This window comes from Mesoplodon bidens, assembly GCF_964165515.1.
Source record: "Mesoplodon bidens genome assembly, chromosome: 4".
In the NCBI taxonomy this organism is placed as follows: Eukaryota; Metazoa; Chordata; class Mammalia; order Artiodactyla; family Ziphiidae; genus Mesoplodon; species Mesoplodon bidens.
The window spans coordinates 48,911,183-48,929,801 of record NC_138160.1 but is presented as its reverse complement, the minus strand read 5'-3'; the positions used below and the strand labels follow the sequence as shown (position 1 = coordinate 48,929,801).

General features: G+C 36.9%; 1 protein-coding gene across 2 annotated transcripts in view; it reads left to right on the top strand.

The window, feature by feature from the left end:
* Positions 1 to 18,619, top strand: part of DEPDC1B (DEP domain containing 1B) — a 113,448-nt gene that overhangs the window by 37,286 nt on the left and 57,543 nt on the right. For both annotated transcript variants that reach the window (XM_081233386.1, XM_081233387.1), the window contains exons 3-5: positions 9,064 to 9,199; positions 12,890 to 13,017; positions 14,590 to 14,720. In XM_081233386.1, the coding sequence (XP_081089512.1) occupies positions 9,064 to 9,199; positions 12,890 to 13,017; positions 14,590 to 14,720 (395 nt within the window). The remainder of the gene's footprint in view (positions 1 to 9,063; positions 9,200 to 12,889; positions 13,018 to 14,589; positions 14,721 to 18,619) is intronic.

Here is an 18,619-nt window from a genome sequence, read left to right as displayed (position 1 = left end):
CTGCCAATGCAGGGGACACGGGTTCGAGCCCTGGTCTGGGAGGATCCCACATGCTGCGGAGCAGCTAGGCCCGTGAGCCACAACTACTGAGCCTGCGCGCCTGGATCCTGTGCTCCACAACAAGAGAGGCTGCGATAGTGAGAGGCCCGCGCACCGCGATGAAGAGTGGCCCCACTTGTTGCAACTAGAGAAAGCCCTTGCACAGAAACGAAGACCCAACACGCCAAAAATAAATAAATAAAAATAAATAAAGGAATTCCCTTAAAAAAAAAAGAAAAAAAAATTCTGAGTTGAGAAATCATGGTCCATGCCACCAGTATCCTCCTACCATATTATCTTAGTTAGCTTAATAGCTGGTACAGTAAGTCACCTCACTTTGCTTTTCTTCTTTAAGAATGTATTGATTATATTTGGTCCCTTGCATTTCCGTATAAATTTTAGAATCAGTTTATCATGTGTCATGGAAAACTTTATATTTTGATTGGAATTTCGTTGTAACTATATATCTTCATGATGAAAATTGACATTTTATGATATTGAATCTTCTTATTCACTAACATGATATCTCTATCAATTTAGTTCTTTGATGCCTTTTAATAAAACTTTATAATTTTCTTATTAAAGGACTTGCAAATCTTTTGTGCAAGATTTGCTCTCTTGGCCAGGTAGCTGCTGGGCTTTTAATGAGTTGTGTTCCTCTTTTGGGCCTTAATTCCCCTAAGTGAAAAATGTGACATTTGGAATAGAGATGACATGATTAAAATGTTAGAAATTGAAAACTGTCAATGCACAAAATACAGGTGGTCCTCTAGAGGGAGCTCTTTTGCATTTCATCTCAGGTCAGGTTGCCAGTTGGCTGTGAAGATACCGCATCAGTACTGACAGCTGCAGATGTTATAGCACAGACCTCATCTTATCAGGGCAGAGGAAGAAAGTGACTCCCTAGTATCTCATCAATCACAGTTCTCCACATAAGAAATTCTGCTTTGGTCTTTGGAAGATATTACTTGTTTCTGGGTATGGGAATACAAGAAACGTATTTTGAACCTAGGAGGAAATTTATGGATCATCCAATTTAATCCCTTCATTTAACAAGTAAAAAAGCTATGATTTAGAGACGCTTTCACTTTCCAAAGGACAAACAGTTTGTGAGAGAGCCAAGGCTGGAACTCAGGTCCATACTTTTCACACTATAGTTGAAGGAATGGGGAAAAGAAGTAAGCATTGGGTATTAGTGATGGGGTGGGGGTAGGGATTATGTTTAATTTTTAGAGGATTGAGAGGTGGGTGGTCTGTGAATTCCTGAAATTATATGCAATATTGTATATGTGAATGTGAGAGTGTATGCATGCATGCGAGTGAGTGTGTATGTGTGTGCATACACATGCTATACTTTGGCTGGAAATAGGACTTTTGCTGTGATTGTTGGCTTCTAAGAAATAGGATTGGACTTTGGTAAGCCAGCCTTGATTTACAAAGTAGAATAACTTTCACTGACTTTAGAGATGCATTTAATTTATAGTTTGGAATCATTTGGAAATACCTGCGTTGGTAACTTGAGTACCAGAAATTTAAGCTGTCTTTCAGTTTATTTATCCTTAAGTTGATTTAATGATTTCAAGACCTCTTTTTTTCCTTACTGACTCAAAACTGACTTTTCAAGTAAAGTGCAGTTATTGGATGTTCTTTTCAGAGAAGATGAAGCTGAACTTCTCTCTGTTAGTCATCCTTTTTGAAGTCTATTGTGACTGTTTTTGAAATGTTTCTCCATAGTTCTCTTATTATTTATGATTCTTCTGATTCACCTCAATACAAACTTTCCTTGTAAAGAGTGGACATTTTAAAATTCTTTATTTCTGTAGTTGCCTTATGAATAAGATCTTTATAGTTTATTTGGATTTTTTTTTGTGGATATCATGGACAAGATTTTAAGCCTTTATTTCAGCTTAAATAAATAAAAAATGAAGATAAAAGTCATTACCTACTAACGACTTTTTAATTTATTTTATTTTATTTTTGGCTGTGTTGGGTCTTAGTTGCAGCACTCAGGATCTTTGTTGTGGCATGTAGGATCTTTCATTGTGGTGCGTAGGCTCTCAGTTGTGGTGTGCGGGCATCTCTCTAGTTGTGGTGTGTGGGGTCAGTAGTTGCAGTGCACGAGCTCTTTAGTTGTGGTGTGAGGGTTCTGTAGTTGCAGCATGCAGGCTCGCTAGTTGTGGCTTGTGTGCCTCAGTAGTTGTGGTGTGTGGGCTTAGTTGCCCCGCAGCATGTGGGATCTTAGTTCCCTGACAAGGGATCGAACTTGCATCCCCTGCATTGGAAGGCAGATTCTTAACCACTGGACCACCAGGGAAGTCCCTATGTCAACTTTAAGAACTAGAGTTCTTGCATTGCTTTTTCAGTGCAATGCAATATATCCTTCTCTAGCAAGCTAACAGAAAAAGATGCTCTGAGAAAAATATGTATTTAATTGCCTCTATTGTTCTTTAGACTTCTATGTATTCATCCAAGGAATGATGATGTTGATTCCCAGGGGGAATAAAAACAGAAAGGAGTATAAAAGGGCAGAATAAGGATATTGGGAAGCTTTATATCTCCTCCAAGATGGATTTTTAGACTGAAGCTTCAGTCTCATTGTGAGGTGTTGGATATTCAAGGAAAGGAGGATTAATCTTTATTAGAAATAGTTATGAAAATGAATTTTAGGCCAAATGATTTTTGTGCTAATGTTAGTTTCCTCAACAAGTATTACTGAAGATTTATCTGTCAGTAATTTCCATTTGCATACTTACCACCTAAAAATTTCAGCAGGAGTTATGAGGCAGTAAGGGTTTTGAGCTGGGTGAAAGAAATGGCTTACCCTAGCATCCCATTAAGAGCATGTTTAATCATGAAAATCAAGTGACAGACCAAGGTTTATTTATTTATTTATTTAAAAATGCATCACATGTTTGATTCCTGTTTTTCTTCATAAATGTTATTTAATAGGCATAATGAATGGATGTTTTTATTTAATTTTTTAAAAATTTTTTTACTTCTTTAACATCTTTATTGGAGTATAATTGCTTTAAAATGGTGTGTTAGTTTCTGCTGTACAACAACGTGAATCAGCTATACATATACATATATCCCCATATGTCCTCCCTCTTTCATCTCCCTCCCACCTTCCCTATCTCACCTCTCTAGGTGGACACACAGCACTGAGCTGATCTCCCTGTGCTATGTGGCTGCTTCCCACTAGCTAGCTATTTAACATTTGGTAGTGTATATATACCATGTCACTCACTTCGTCCCAGTTTACCCTTCCCCCCACTGTGTCCTCAAGTCCATTCTCTACATCTGTGTCTTTATTCCTGTCCTGCCCTTAGGTTCTTCAGAACCCTTTTTTTTTAGATTCCATATATATGTGTTAGCATATGGTACTTGTTTTTCTCGTTCTGACTTACTTCACTCTGCATGACAGTCTCTAGGTCTATCCACCTCACTACAAATAACTCAATTTCATTTCTTTTTATGGCTGAGTAACATTCCATTGTATATATGTGCCACATCTTCTTTATACATTCATCTGTTGATGGACACTTAGGTTGCTTCCATGTCATGGCTATTGTAAATAGAGCTGCAGTGAACATTGTGGTACACGACTCTTTTTGAATTATGGTTTTCTCTGGGTATATGCCCATTAGTGGGATTGCTGGGTTGTATGATAGTTCTATTTTTAGTTTTTTGAGAAACCTCCATACTGTTCTCCATAGTGGCTGCATCAATTTACACTCCCACCAACAGTGCAAGAGGGTTCCCCTTTCTCCACACCCTCTCCAACATTTATTGTTTGTAGATTTTTTTCATGATGGCCATTTTGACTGGTGTGAGGTGATACCTCATTGTAGTTTTGATTTTCATTTCTCTAGTGATTAGTGATGTTGAGCATCCTTTCATGTGTTTGTTGGTAATCTGTATATCTTCTTTGGAGAAATCTCTATTTAGGTCTTCTGACCATTTTTGTATTGGGTTGTTTGTTTTTTTGATATTGAGCTGCAGGAGCTGCTTGTATATTTTGGAGATTAATCCTTTGTCAGTTGGTTCATTTGCAAATATTTTCTCCCATTCTGAAGGTTGTCTTTTGGTCTTGTTTATGATTTCCTTTGCTGTGCAAAAGTTTTGAAGTTTCATTAGGTCCCATTTGTTTATTTTTGTTTTTATTTCCATTTTTCTAGAAGGTGGGTCAAAAAGGATCTTGCTGTGATTTATGTCATAGAGTGTTCTGCCTATGTTTTCCTCTAAGAGTTTGATAGTGTCTGGCCTTACATTTAGGTCTTTAATCCATCTTGAGTTTATTTTTGTGGTGTTAGGGGGTGTTCTACTTTCATTCTTTAGCATGTCCCTCTCCAGTTTTCCCAGCACCACTTATAGAAGAGGCTGTCTTCTCCATTGTATACTCTTGCATTCTTTATCAAAGATAAGGTGACCATATGTGTGTGGGTTTATCTCTGGGCTTTCTATCCTGTTCCATTAATCTATATTTCTGTTTTTCTGCCAATACCATACTGTCTTGATTACTGTAGCTTTGTAGTATAGCCTGAAGTCCGGGAGCCTAATTCCTCCAGCTCCGTTTTTCTTTCTCAAGATTGCTTTGGCTCTTCAGGGTCTTTAGTGTTAACATACAAACTGTGAAATTTTTTGTTCTAGTTCTGTGAAAAATGCCATTGATAATTTGATAGCGATTGCATTGAATCTGTAGATTGCTTTGGAGATAGTTTAGTCATTTTCACAATGTTGATTCTTCCAATCCAAGAACATGGTACATCTTTCCATCTCTTTGTATCATCTTTAATTTGTTTCATCCGTGTCTTATAGTTTTCTGCAGACAGATCTTTTGTCTCCTTAGGTAGGTTTATTCCTAGGTATTTTGTTCTTTTTGTTTCAATGGTAAATGGGAGTGTTTCCTAAATTTCTCTTTCAAAAATTTTATCACTAGTGTATAGGAATGCAAGAGATTTCGATGCATTAATTTTGTATCTTGCTACCCTACCAAATTCATTGATTAGCTCTAGTAGTTTTCTGGTAGCATCTTTAGGATTCTCTATGTATAATATCATGTCATCTGCAAAGAGTGATAGTTTTAATTCTTCTTTTCTGATTTGGATTCCTTTTATTTCTTTTTCTTCTCTGATTGCTGTGGCTAAAACTTCCAAAACTATGTTGAATAAGAGTGGTGAGAGTGGGCAACCTTGTCTTGTTCCTGATCTTAGTGGAAATTGTTTCAGTTTTTCACCATTGAGAACGATATTGGCTGTGGGTTTCTCATATATGGCCTTTATTGTATTGAAGTAACTTCCCTCTATGCCTACTTTCTGGAGGGTTTTTATCATAACTGGGTGTTGGCTTTGTTGAAAGCTTTTTCTGCATCTATTGAGATGATCATATGTTTTTTCTCCTTCAGTTTGTTAGTATGGTTTATCACATTGATTGATTTGCGTATATTAAGAATGCTTGCATTCCTGGGATAAACCCACTTGATCATGGTGTATGATCCTTTTAATGTGCTGTTTGATTCTGTTTGCTAGTAGTTTCTTGAGGATTTTTGCATCTATGTTCATCAGTGATATTGGCCTGTAGTTTTCTTTTTTTGTGACATCTTTGCCTGGTTCTGGTATCAGGGTGATGGTGGCCTTGCAGAATCAGTTTGGGAGTGTTCCTCCCTCTACCATATTTAGGAAGACTTTGAGAAGGATAGGTGTTAGCTCTTCTCTAAATGTTTGATATTATTCTCCAGTGAAGCCATCTGGTCCTGGACTTTAGTTTGTTGCAAGATTTTAAATCAGAGTTTCAATTTTAGTGGTTGTGATTGGTCTGTATATATTTTATATTTCTTCCTGGTTCAGTCTCAGAAGGTTGTGTGTTTCTAAGAATCTGTCCATCTCTTCCAGGTTGTGCATTTTATTGGCATATAGTAATTTATTGGCTTGTAATAATCTCTCATGGTCCTTTGTATTTCTGCAGTGTCAGTTGTTACTTCTCCTTTTTTATTTATAATTCTATTGATTTGAGTCTTCTCCCTTTTTTCTTGATGAATGTGGCTAATGGTTTATCAATTTTTTTTATGTGCTCAAAGAACCAGCTTTTAGTTTTATTTATCTTTGCTATTGTTTCCTTCATTTCTTTTTCATTTGTTTCTGATCTGATCTTTATGCTTTCTTTCCTTCTGCTAACTTTGGGGTTTTTTGTTCTTCTTTCTCTAATTGCTTTAGGTGTAAGTTTAGGTTGTTTATTTGAGACGTTTCTTGTTTCTTGAGGTAAGAGTGTATTGCTATCAACTTCCCTCTTAGAACTGCTTTTGCTGCATCCCATAAGTTTTGGGTCATCGTGTTTTTATTGTCATTTGTTTCTAGGTATTTTTTGATTTCCTCTTTGATTTCTTCAGTGATCTCTTGATTATTAAGTAGTGTATTGTTTAGCCTCCATGTGTTTGCAATTTTTACAGAATTTTTCCTGTAATTGATATCTACTCTTATAGCGTTGTGGTCAGAAAAGATACTTGATATGATTTCAATTTTCCTGAATTTACCAAGTCTTGATTTGTGGCCCAAGGTATGATCTATCCTGGAGAATGTTCCATGAACACTTGAGAAGAAAGTGTAATCTGCTGTTTTTGGATGGAATGTCCTATAAATATCGGTTAAATCCATCTGTTTAATGTATCATTTAAAGCTTGTGTTTCCTTATTTATTTTCATTTTGGATGATCTGTCCATTGGTGAAAGTAGGGTGTTAAAGTCCCCTCTTCCTATTTTGTTATTGTCGATTTCCCCTTTTATGGCTGTTAGCATTTGCCTTATGTATTGACATGCTCCTATGTTGGGTGCATAAATATTTACAATTGTTATATCTTTTTTGTTGTATTGATCCCTTGATCGTTATGTAATGTCCTTCTTTGTCTCTTGTACTAGTCTTTATTTTAAAGTCTGTTTTGTCTGATATGAGAATTGCTACCCAGCTTTCTTTTGATTTACATTTGCGTGGAATATCTTTCCATCCCCTCACTTTCAGTCTGTATGTGTCCCTAGGTCTGAAGTGGGTCTCTTGTAGACAACATATTTACAGGTCTTGTTTTTGTATGTATTCAGGCAGTCTGTGTCTTTTGGTTGGAGCATTTCATCCATTTACAATTAAGGTAATTATCAATATGTATGTTCCTATCACCATTTTCTTAATTGTTTTGGGTTTGTTATTGTAGGTCTTTTCCTTCTCTTGTGTTTCCTGCCTAGAGAAGTTCCTTTGGCATTTGTTGGAAAGCTGGTTTGGTGTTGCTGAATTCTCTTAGCTTCTGATTGTTTGTAAAGGTTTTAATTTCTCCATGGAATCTGAATGAGATCCTTGCTGAGTAGAGTAATCTTAATTGTAGGTTTTTCCCCTTCATCACTTTAATTATGTCCTGCTACTCCCTTATGTCTTGCAGAGTTTCTGCTGAAAGATCAGCTGTTAGCCTTATGGGGATTCCCTTGTATGTTATTTGTTGCTTTTCCCTTGACGCTTTTAATATTTTTTTTGTATTTAATTTTTGATAGCTTGATTAATATGTGTCTTGGCTTGTTTCTCCTTCGATTTATCCTGTATGGGACTGTCTATGCTTCCTGGACTTGATTGACTATTTCCTTTCCTATGTTAAGGAAGTTTTCAATTTTAATCTCTTCAAATATTTTCTCAGTCACTTTTTTTTCCTCTTCTTCTGGAACCCCTAAAATTCGAATGTTTGTGTGTTTAATATTGTCCCAGAGGTCTCTGAGATTGTCCTGAATTCTTTTCATTCTTTTTTCTTTATTCTGCTCTGTGGTAATTATTTCCACTATTTTATCTTCCAGGACACTTATCCGTTCTTCTGCCACAGTTATTCTGCTATTGATTCTTTCTAGAGAATTTTTAATTTCATTTATTGTATTGTTCATCATTGTTTGTTTGCTCTTTAGTTCTTATAGGTCCTTGTTAAATGTTTCTTGTATTTTCTCCATTCTATTTCCAAGATTTTGGATCATCTTTACTATCATTACTCTGAATTCTTTTTCAGGTAGACTGCCTATTTCCTCTTCATTTGTTTTGTCTGGTGGGTTTTTACCTTGCTCCTTAATCTGGAGCATCTGTGTATTTCTCTGTCTTCTTATTTTGCTTAACTTACTGTGTTTGGGGTCTCCTTTTTGCAGGTTGCAGGTTTATATTTCCCGTTGTTTTTGGTGTCTGTCGCCAGTGGCTAAGGTTGGTTCAGTGGGTTGTGTAGGTTTCCTGGTGGAGGGGACTGGTGCCTGTGTTCTGGTGGATGAGGCTGGATCTTGTCTTTCTTGTGGGTAGGACCACGTCCAGTGGTGTGTTTTGGGGTGTCTGTGAATTTATTATGATTTTAGGCAGCCTCTCTGCTAATGGGTGGGGTTGTGTACTTGTCCTGCTAGTTGTTTGGAATAGGGTGTCCAGCACTATAGCTTGCTGGTCGTTGAGTGGAGCTGGGTCTTAGAGTTGTGATGGAGATCTCTTGGAGAGCTTTCACTGTTTGATACTACGTGGGGCTGGGGGGTCTCTGGTGGACCAATGTCCTGAGCTCGGTTCTCCCACCTCAGAGGCTCAGGCCTGACACCCGGCCAGAGCACCAAGACCCTGTCAGCCACACGGCTCCAGGAGTCATCGTCATGACAGCCCTTCACTCCCCTACAGCAGACTCAGCAGCCATACAGACAGTGTGCTTCAAATTGCCAATCTGGCAGACTGCCTGCAGGATCATTCCTCCTCCTCATCGTCCGCCTTGTGGGGAGCTGGCGCAGCCACCCTGGCCAAGAAGACGAGGAAAAGGTGTGAGGTCTGCATGCCCTGCAAGAGGCTCATCAGCTGTGGCCGACTGAATGCTTTAAGAAAATCATACATTGTTGGGTACTATTAGCCGTGTGTAATGATTTAAGTATGAATTCATTAACTGAAGTTTGGAATTATATAAACTCTCAAGGATAAAAGAAGTGGGGACTATTGTTAAAATATCTGTGTTTCCCACTGACTGCAATAATATTTTCTTCTTGGTTTTTAGATTTCCTCCTTCCTCACCCCTGAGACCATATCCAAAGAGGCCCCCATATCAAAAGGATGTTATTAAATTTCCAGAATGGAATGATCCCCTACCAGGCACTTCACAAGAGAATATCCCAGTGAGGCCAGTTGTGATGGTAAGTGCCATTATAGAAGCTGGAGGACTAGCAGAGGGAAAGATAAGAAATAGTCTGTGAACCATCAGGCTTAGTCCAGTTTTTCTGTCGGTCCCTTGGAAACAATGGTCTGAAAGCACTTTAAAACAATATCATCCGTTAATAGCTGAGAGACTAGTAACACAGGAGGATTGGCTTTTGCATTTTTTCACTCTTGCCTGTTGACACTGTGACTGAATATATGGTAGCTGTTTTCATATGTTTAGACTGAGCAGTTTTCTCTTAAAACTCCCTTATAATTTCCTTTTCCTTTCTATTCTATAATTTTCCTCTTCTCTCTCTTTCTCTTCTCTTCCTGAACTTTGTTATAATTATTACCAGTTGAAAGTGTGAAGTTTGGGACATGGAAGATTGTGGAGTGTGTCCTGACACAATATGAACAAAGGTAGGTTCTGCTACTTTTGGGAAACCTAAGCACATTGTAGAATAAACTACCTTTTTTGGGGTGTACTTTTTCCTTGAAATATCCTCAGTAGAAAACTATTAAGATTGCCATAATGCTAAAAAATAAAATGCAGTCAAAAATTTTATATGGCAGTTTTTAAGAATCGTACTAACACCAATGTTTTAAGTTAATCTAGTCCTACAGGATTGGATGTCCAGTTCATACGTTTGCAAAGATATGTTGTAAACATTTTTAGGCAATGTGATTGAAAGAAAAAAAATTTTTTAACAGAGGTTATATTGTATCTCCGTTTGGAGAGAATAATCAAGCAGCTTAGGCTTTATAAAAAATAATTCAAGAAAAAGAGTGGCACCAGTGACAGAAATGGGGACTCCATATGAACTTGCAGATTTGTCAGGGACAGTGATGAATGTAGTTTTAAATATGTTTGATGAGAAAGGTGGGTTGTATTAAATGGAAGTATCTAAGAGGCAGACGGAGATAAAAACTCTAGAACTTAGACGAGAGGTCGTATTTGAAAGTCATTAACATTCATTCAACAAAGATTTGTTGATTGTCTACTGTGTGCCATGCATCCTGCCAGGTTCTACAGATGCAGTTGTATGTAATACGGTTTTTCCTCCAAAAGGGCTCATAGTCTAGTCAAGTATTCAATACGATGATAGATTATTAGAAAACAAAGTGGAACTACTCTGAAAGAGTGAGCACAAGGGGTATTTGAGGACTGAGTGAGCACAAAGGGTATTTGAGGACTATTTAATTCATTACTACTGAGGAGAACTTAATTAAGGTCTAGCTGATAGTTCCTGTACTTAAGCAAGTTAAAATGTCAGCTCCATGAAATCAGGTTCATTTTTTTTAACACTTGTGTTTAAACACCTAATATGACCCCATCAGTAGAGTGGTTATTCAACAGACGTTTTTTCATTATAATGTCATCCAGTATTGTTTATACAAAAGAGGTAAAATCCCATATTAAACTAATGTGTATTTATGTCATCGATATAATAAGTTCCCTTTTTTGTTCTTTTTGGTTCTGTGAACCTTTAGGAAGACCAGCTGGTCATTAGCACACTTTCGTGCACCAATGAAGAGGACAGTGTCGTCTCTCTTCTCTCTTCTGTTTTCAGTTTCTAATTTTTCATCAGCCCTGAAGTGGTGGTATACCAGTGTCTCAGATCCATCAAACATTTCCCCCACAGCTTGTCATGTCGCTGGTCGTCTGTATGTATATTTCTGATAATGTTGCTCTTGCCTTTTCTTGTACTTCCCCCTAAATCAAGTGGTGGAGGTTTGAGCGCCTCACTTGCTACAGTTCCTCTAAAGCTTGGGCTGTCCGGAGGAAGAGGACTGTCCAGAGGAAGAATGGCAGAGCAGGATCTGTTTCCCCAGTTGGGCTTTATGCAGGTTTTAGGTTGATGAAGTTAGTAGTCAATAGAGAACCAGTCCATCTTTCTTAAAGGACCTGAGCTCGTATTCATTTCTTCTATCTTACTTGCCCTCTTTGTATCTCTGCCTCCACTTTGCTTGTTCGTTTTTGTTTTTGTTCTGTCCTATCCTCTCTCTTGCCTAGCCATTTTATAAAATAAAATGAAGTGAGGCAAATAAAACGATTTGTTGTGTTTGCTGAGGGGCAGTGTAATGTGGAGAGTAGTACAAGTGTGAGCTCCGGAGACAGACTGCTGGATTTGAATCTTGGCTCCTTCATTTACTAGCTGTGTGATCTTGTTTCTCTGTTTTATTCACTGTGTCTGTGTCTCAGTTTTCTTTTTGGTGAAAGTGGAATGAAAACACCCCGCTGGGGTAAGGTCATTATGAGAATCAAGTGACTTCCTATCTATAAAGTGTTTAGAAGGTGCCTGACACACAGGTTTTCAGAACTGTTAACTGCTATTGCTGTTATTAACAGAATTGTTCATAGGTAGAGACAAAAGAAACAAAATTACTCATAATATCATCCAGAGAGAATTAATATTAACATTTTTGTTGTGTTTTATTTTTTCCACGCATGTTTTTAACAACAAAATGAGATCGTGCTGTGCTGTTTTGGTAGCCTATATTCTTCACTTAGAACAGTGTATTGTGTCCATTTTTTCATGTTATTCAACATCATTTTTAATATCTGCATCATGTCTATAAAGGATTATGGTTTATTTATCCAGTTCTTTACTGTTAGATATGTACCATGTTTTCAGCTTTTTCAGTATGTGTGTAAACAATGCAATGAACAGTACCTTTACAGATAAATAGTTGAGTATATCTTTAAGGTAACTTTTAGAAGTGGATTTGCTAGGCAAATGCAACAACTGATATTCCTGCCTTTAAAAGAGAACACCTAATCTGGATACTTAAAAAAAAAAAAAAGTCACAAATCCATGTGACCTTCAAGTTTCTTTTGTAGTTCAGTAATTCTCCAAAAACGAAACCAAAAACCACATCAAAAAAACAACTTTCCAGTTCATTTTTTCCAATTAATAAGATTTTTCTATAATGACACTTATGCAAAAAACTATTATAAAAATCCTTTGTAGGTGATTTCTTATATGTTTTGCCTTTAAAAGTTCATAGTTCCTCTCTGTGATTACCAAAAGGAAATTTTAAGATTTTTGTGTAGTAGCCTAAATGTGAGAAGGGAGGTGCTAAGAATGTTGAAGCGCTAAAACTGTGTGACTTTGAGCAAATTACTTAACTTCTCTGGGCTTTAGTTTTTCTTCCTGGCCATCTGCAGCTGTCCTTGTGGAGCTCTTTTTTTTCCTGCCTTCTTCAGATGCCTAAGATCTGGGGCCTGCTATCTAACATTGTACTTATTTGATCTTTCCTTATAAAAAACAGAGAATTCTTCAAAGTAATAGACTTTAATGTTATTTTAAACAATCACTTAATTTGGACAGTGTGTGAATTTGGATAGATATTCCTCGATATTAATTAGTTTGAATTAATGAAATTTTATTTTACTGCTACTACACTGATTAGTTGGAACTCCCACAGGGAAAAATAGCTAATGTCATGCTTATTGCCATAGCTCTTTTGCAATTCTTGAATATTCATTTATGATATGACCTGATATTTGAGTCATACTTTATTACTCTGCAGTCCATGCAAAGAAAGTTAATGTTTCAAATTATTATTTTAAAACAAGTTAAAAATAACCAAATCAAAGAAATTTCTCATAAAATCATACCTCTGTCTATTGAAATACTTAATCTCTCTCTTTCTGTCTTACTCTCCTCCCTCACCCCAATTAGAATTCTGAGATGTGGTACAAGCGTCACAGCATTGCTATTGGAGAGGTGCCGGCTTGCCGTCTTGTCCACCGCAGACAGCTGACAGAGGCCAATGTAGAAGAGATATGGAAGACTATGACATTATCATAGTATGTGCATTTGGTATTAATGAGAACTTTAAGTATTTTTCTCTTTTTTTTTCTGTTTTGCTTCTCTACTACTCTCTGCATATTTAATTTTCTGAAACTGTGTATAAAACTCTCAAATTTGATTGCATTATTTGCAGCTATGCTGCTTAGCAAACATAATTTAACTGAATTCTAGGAATTTTCTGTTGTCATTTATATACTAGTTAAGAATAGAACTTTAAAAGTTCTTTTTTTTTTTCTTTTTTTTTTGCCACTGGTACAAAATTACCTAATGTTTAATTATTTTTATTTTTGTTTTTTTAAATTTAACTATAGTTGATTTACAAATTGTGTTAGTTTCAGGTGTACAGCTTCAGATTCTTTTCCATTATAGGTTATTACAAGATATTGAATGTAGTTCCATGTGCTATACAGTAAATCCTTGATGTTTAATCTATTTTATATATAGTGGTGTGTATCTGTTAATCCCATACTCCTAATTTATCCCTACCCCTCCCCTTTAACCTTTGGTAGCCATAAATTTGTTTCTATGTCTGTGACTCTATTTCTGTTCTGTAAATAAGTTGATTTGTATTGTTTTTTAGATTCCACATATAAGTGATATCATATAATATTTGTCTTTTTCTGTCTCGCTCACTTCACTTAGTATGATAATCTGTAGGTCCATCCATGTTGCTGCAGATGGCAATATTTCATTCTTTCTTATGGCTGAGTAATTTCCATTGTGTATATGTACCATATCTTTATCCATTCATCTGTCAATGGACACTTAGGTTGCTTGCGTGTCTGGGCTATTGTAAATAGTGCTGCAGTGAACCTTGGGATGCATATATCTTTTTGAATTAGAGTTTTCATCTTTTCCGGATATATGCCCAGGAGTAGGATTGCTGGATCATATGGTAGCTCTTATTTTAGTTTTTTAAGGAACTTCCAGACTGTTTTCCATAGTGGCTGCACCAATTTATATTCCCACTAACAGTGTAGGAGGGTTCCCTTTTCTCCACACCCTCTCCAGCATTTATTATTTGCAGACTTTTTGATGGTAACCATTCTGACCAGTGTGAGGTGGTAACTCATAGTTTTGATTTGTATTTCTCTAATAATTAGTGATGTAAAAGTCTTTAAACTTTCTAGTTACACTGAAATCTTAAGCTTAATGAAACATGTAATGGAAAATTTGGTCTCCTAGATATTTGATGTACAGTAGGTAATTAAAGTTAACAAGGTCATAGAAAGTTTTTTTTTTAAATTCTTATAAAGATGTACTCACAGCAGTTTCTCATCATTGGATAAGCTAGTTTTTGTTATTATAATATTTTACTTAAAAAGTCATTTTCTTGACATTCAGTGTATTGTGTTTTTAAATTAGTGTAGTACTATGTTAATAACAAAATGATCTCTTTTAAGTTTGTTTTATATATGCAATGTCTAGCCTTTTTGCCCCACAAAGATTGGGTGAAATGTACGAAAACAGCACATTCTAAAGACTGATCTTTTACAGTGCCAGTTCTTGGGCAGATAATGATTTTTTTAAAGTAACTAATTAATTTAATCATTATTTATCTTTTTTAGTTTACAGAAAATCCTTGGCCTGGATTCCTTAGAAGAAGTTTTAGACGTTAATCTTGTCAACTCCAAGTTCATCATCCATAATGTATATAGTGTGAGCAAGCAGGGAGTTGTTATCCTTGATGACAAGTCAAGTAAGTGCATAAAAGCCATTTTGTTCCCGGTTGACCTAGTACATTGGCTGTACAGGTCCATCAGCTTCTATTTGACCCTTCCCTAAACCTTACATATGTTTACCCCCTCATTACATATAGCCTTAGCTCACTTCCAGAGACCTTTAAACTCATTGTTTGGAGTCAGGAAATGTCATAGAAAGATGAATACCCAGGAGTGAAAGCCTCAGCAAGATCCATCCAGATGCTAGTTAAGTGTTAGCCACACAGGGCATTAAGTGGTTCTTTATCATCCCCAGAAAATACCTGAGAAGTGAGTAAGTTTAATGCCTAACAGAAAGCTTGAGTCAGTTTTTACGTGGGTCCCGGGGTCTGACTGATTTTTTTAGAGCTCTCACTGACCTTTTCATTATGTTGTCTCTGTGTCAGATTTTCTGGGATAGTCTTGGTTTATGTCATTTTTTTTTCCTTTTTAATAAAGGTAGCTTTCCAGATGTTGAAGGTACTTTAATTTTTTTTTTTTTTTTTTTTTTTAAGTTTATTTATTTATTTTTTTAATTAGTTTCTGCTTTATAACAAAGTGAATCAATCAGTCATACATATACATCTGTTCCCACATCCCTTCCCTCATGCATCTCCCTCCCTCCCACCCTCCCCATCCCACCCCTCCAGGCGGTCACAAAGCACCGAGCTGATCTCCCTGTGCTCTGCGGCTGCTTCCCACTATCTATCTACCTTACGTTTGGTAGTGTATACACGTCCATGCCTCTCTTTCGCCTTGTCACAGCCCACCCTTCCCCCTCCCCATATCCTCAAGTCCATTCTCAAGTAGGTCTGCGTCTTCATTCCCGTTTTGCCCCTAGGTTCTTCATGACATTTTTTTTTTAAATTCCGTATATATGTGTTAGCATACGGTATTTGTCTTTCTCTTTCTGACTAACTTCACTCTGTATGACAGACTCTAGGTCTATCCACCTCATTACAAATAGCTCAGTTTCGTTTCTTTTTATGGCTGAGTAATATTCCATTGTATATATGTGCCACATCTTCTTTATCCATTCATCCGATGATGGACACTTAGGTTGTTTCCAGCTCCGGGCTATTGTGAATAGAGCTGCAATGAACATTTTGGTACATGTCTCTTTTTGAATTATGGTTTTCTCAGGGTATATGCCCAGTAGTGGGATTGCTGGGTCATATGGTAGTTCTATTTGTAGTTTTTTAAGGAACCTCCATACCGTTCTCCATAGTGGCTGTACCAATTCACATTCCCACCAGCAGTGCAAGAGTGTTCCCTTTTCTCCACACCCTCTCCAGCATTTATTGTTTCTAGATTTCTTTTTTTTTTTTTTAATTAGTTTCTGCTTTATAACAAAGTGAATCAGTCATACATATACATCTGTTCCCACATCCCTTCCCTCATGCATCTCCCTCCCTCCCACCCTCCCCATCCCACCCCTCCAGGCGGTCACAAAGCACCGAGCTGATCTCCCTGTGCTCTGCGGCTGCTTCCCACTATCTATCTACCTTACGTTTGGTAGTGTATATATGTCCATGCCTCTCTTTCGCTTTGTCACAGCTTACCCTTCCCCCTCCCCATATCCTCAAGTCCATTCTCAAGTAGGTCTGTGTCTTTATTCTCGTTTTGCCCCTAGGTTCTTCATGACATTTTTTTTTAAATTCCGTATATATGTGTTAGCATACGGTATTTGTCTTTCTCTTTCTGACTAACTTCACTCTGTATGACAGACTCTAGGTCTATCCACCTCATTACAAATAGCTCAGTTTCGTTTCTTTTTATGGCTGAGTAATATTCCATTGTATATATGTGCCACATCTTCTTTATCCATTCATCCGATGATGGACACTTAGGTTGTTTCCAGCTCCGGGCTATTGTGAATAGAGCTGCAATGAACATTTTGGTACATGTCTCTTTTTGAATTATGGTTTTCTCAGGGTATATGCCCAGTAGTGGGATTGCTGGGTCATATGGTAGTTCTATTTGTAGTTTTTTAAGGAACCTCCATACCGTTCTCCATAGTGGCTGTACCAATTCACATTCCCACCAGCAGTGCAAGAGTGTTCCCTTTTCTCCACACCCTCTCCAGCATTTATTGTTTCTAGATTCCTTGATGATGGCCATTCTGACTGGTGTGAGATGATATCTCATTGTAGTTTTGATTTGCATTTCTCTAATGATTAATGATGTTGAGCATTCTTTCATGTGTTTGTTGGCAGTCTGTATATCTTCTTTGGAGAAATGCCTATTTAAGTCTTCTGCCCATTTTTGGATTGGGTTGTCTGTTTTTTTGCTATTGAGCTGCATGAGCTGTTTATAAATTTTGGAGATTAATCCTTTGTCAGTTGCTTCATTTGCAAATATTTTCTCCCATTCTGAGGGTTGTCTTTTGGTCTTCTTTATGGTTTCCTTTGCTGTGCAAAAGCTTTGAAGTTTCATTAGGTCCCATTTGTTTATCTTTGTTTTTATTTCCATTTCTCTAGGAGGTGGGTCCAAAAGGATCTTGCTGTGATTTATGTCATAGAGTGTTCTACCTATGTTTTCCTCTAAGAGTTTGATAGTTTCTGGCCTTACATTTAAGTCTTTAATCCATTTTGAGCTTATTTTTGTGTATGGTGCTAGGGAATGATCTAATCTCAAACTTTTACATGTCCCTGTCCAGTTTTCCCAGCACCACTTATTGAAGAGGCTGTCCTTTCTCCACTGTACATTCCTGCCTCCTTTATCAAAGATAAGTTGGCCATATGTGCGTGGGTTTATCTCTGGGCTTTCTATCCTGATCCACTGATCTATCTTTCTGTTTTTATGCCAGTACCAGACTGTCTTAATTACTGTAGCTTTGTAGTATAGTCTGAAGTCAGGGAGCCTGATTCCTCCAGCTCCGTTTTTCGTTCTCAAGATTGCTTTAGCTATTCGGGGCCTTTTGTTTTTCCAAACAAATTTTGAAATTTTTTGTTCTAGTTCTGTGAAAAATGCCATTGGTAGTTTGATAGGGATTGCATTGAATCTGTAGATTGCTTTCGGTAGTAGAGTCATTTTCACAATATTGATTCTTCCAATCCAGGAGCATGGTATATCTCTCCATCTATTTGTATCATCTTTAATTTCTTTCATCAGTGTCTTATAGTTTTCTGCATACAGGTCTTTTGTCTCCTTAGGTAGGTTTATTCCTAGATATTTTATTCTTTTTGTTGCGATGGTAAATGGGAGTGTTTTCTTGATTTCATTTTCAGATTTTTCATCATTAGTGTATAGGAATGCCAGAGATTTCTGTACATTAATTTTATATCCTGCTACTTTACCAAATTCATTGATTAGCTCTAGTAGTTTTTCGGTAGCATCTTTAGGATTCTCTATGTATAGTATCATGTCATCTGCAAACAGTGACAGCTTTACTTCTTCTTTTCCAATTTGGATTCCTTTTATTTCCTTTTCTTCTCTGATTGCTGTGGCTAAAACTTCCAAAACTATGTTGAATAAGAGTGGTGAGAGTGGGCAGCCTTGTCTTGTTCCTGATCTTAGTGGAAATGGTTTCAGTTTTTCACCATTGAGGACAATGTTGGCTGTGGGTTTGTCATATATGGCCTTTATTATGTTGAGGAAAGATCCCTCTATACCTACTTTCTGCAGGGTTTTTATCATAAATGGGTGTTGAATTTTGTCGAAAGCTTTCTCTGCATCTATTGAGATGATCATATGGTTTTTCTCCTTCAACTTGTTAATATGGTGTATTACATTGATTGATTTGCGTATATTGAAGAATCCTTGCATTCCTGGGATAAACCCCACTTGATCATGGTGTATGATCCTTTTAATGTGCTGTTGGATTCTGTTTGCTAGTATTTTGTTGAGGATTTTTGCATCTATGTTCATCAGTGATATTGGCCTGTAGTTTTCTTTC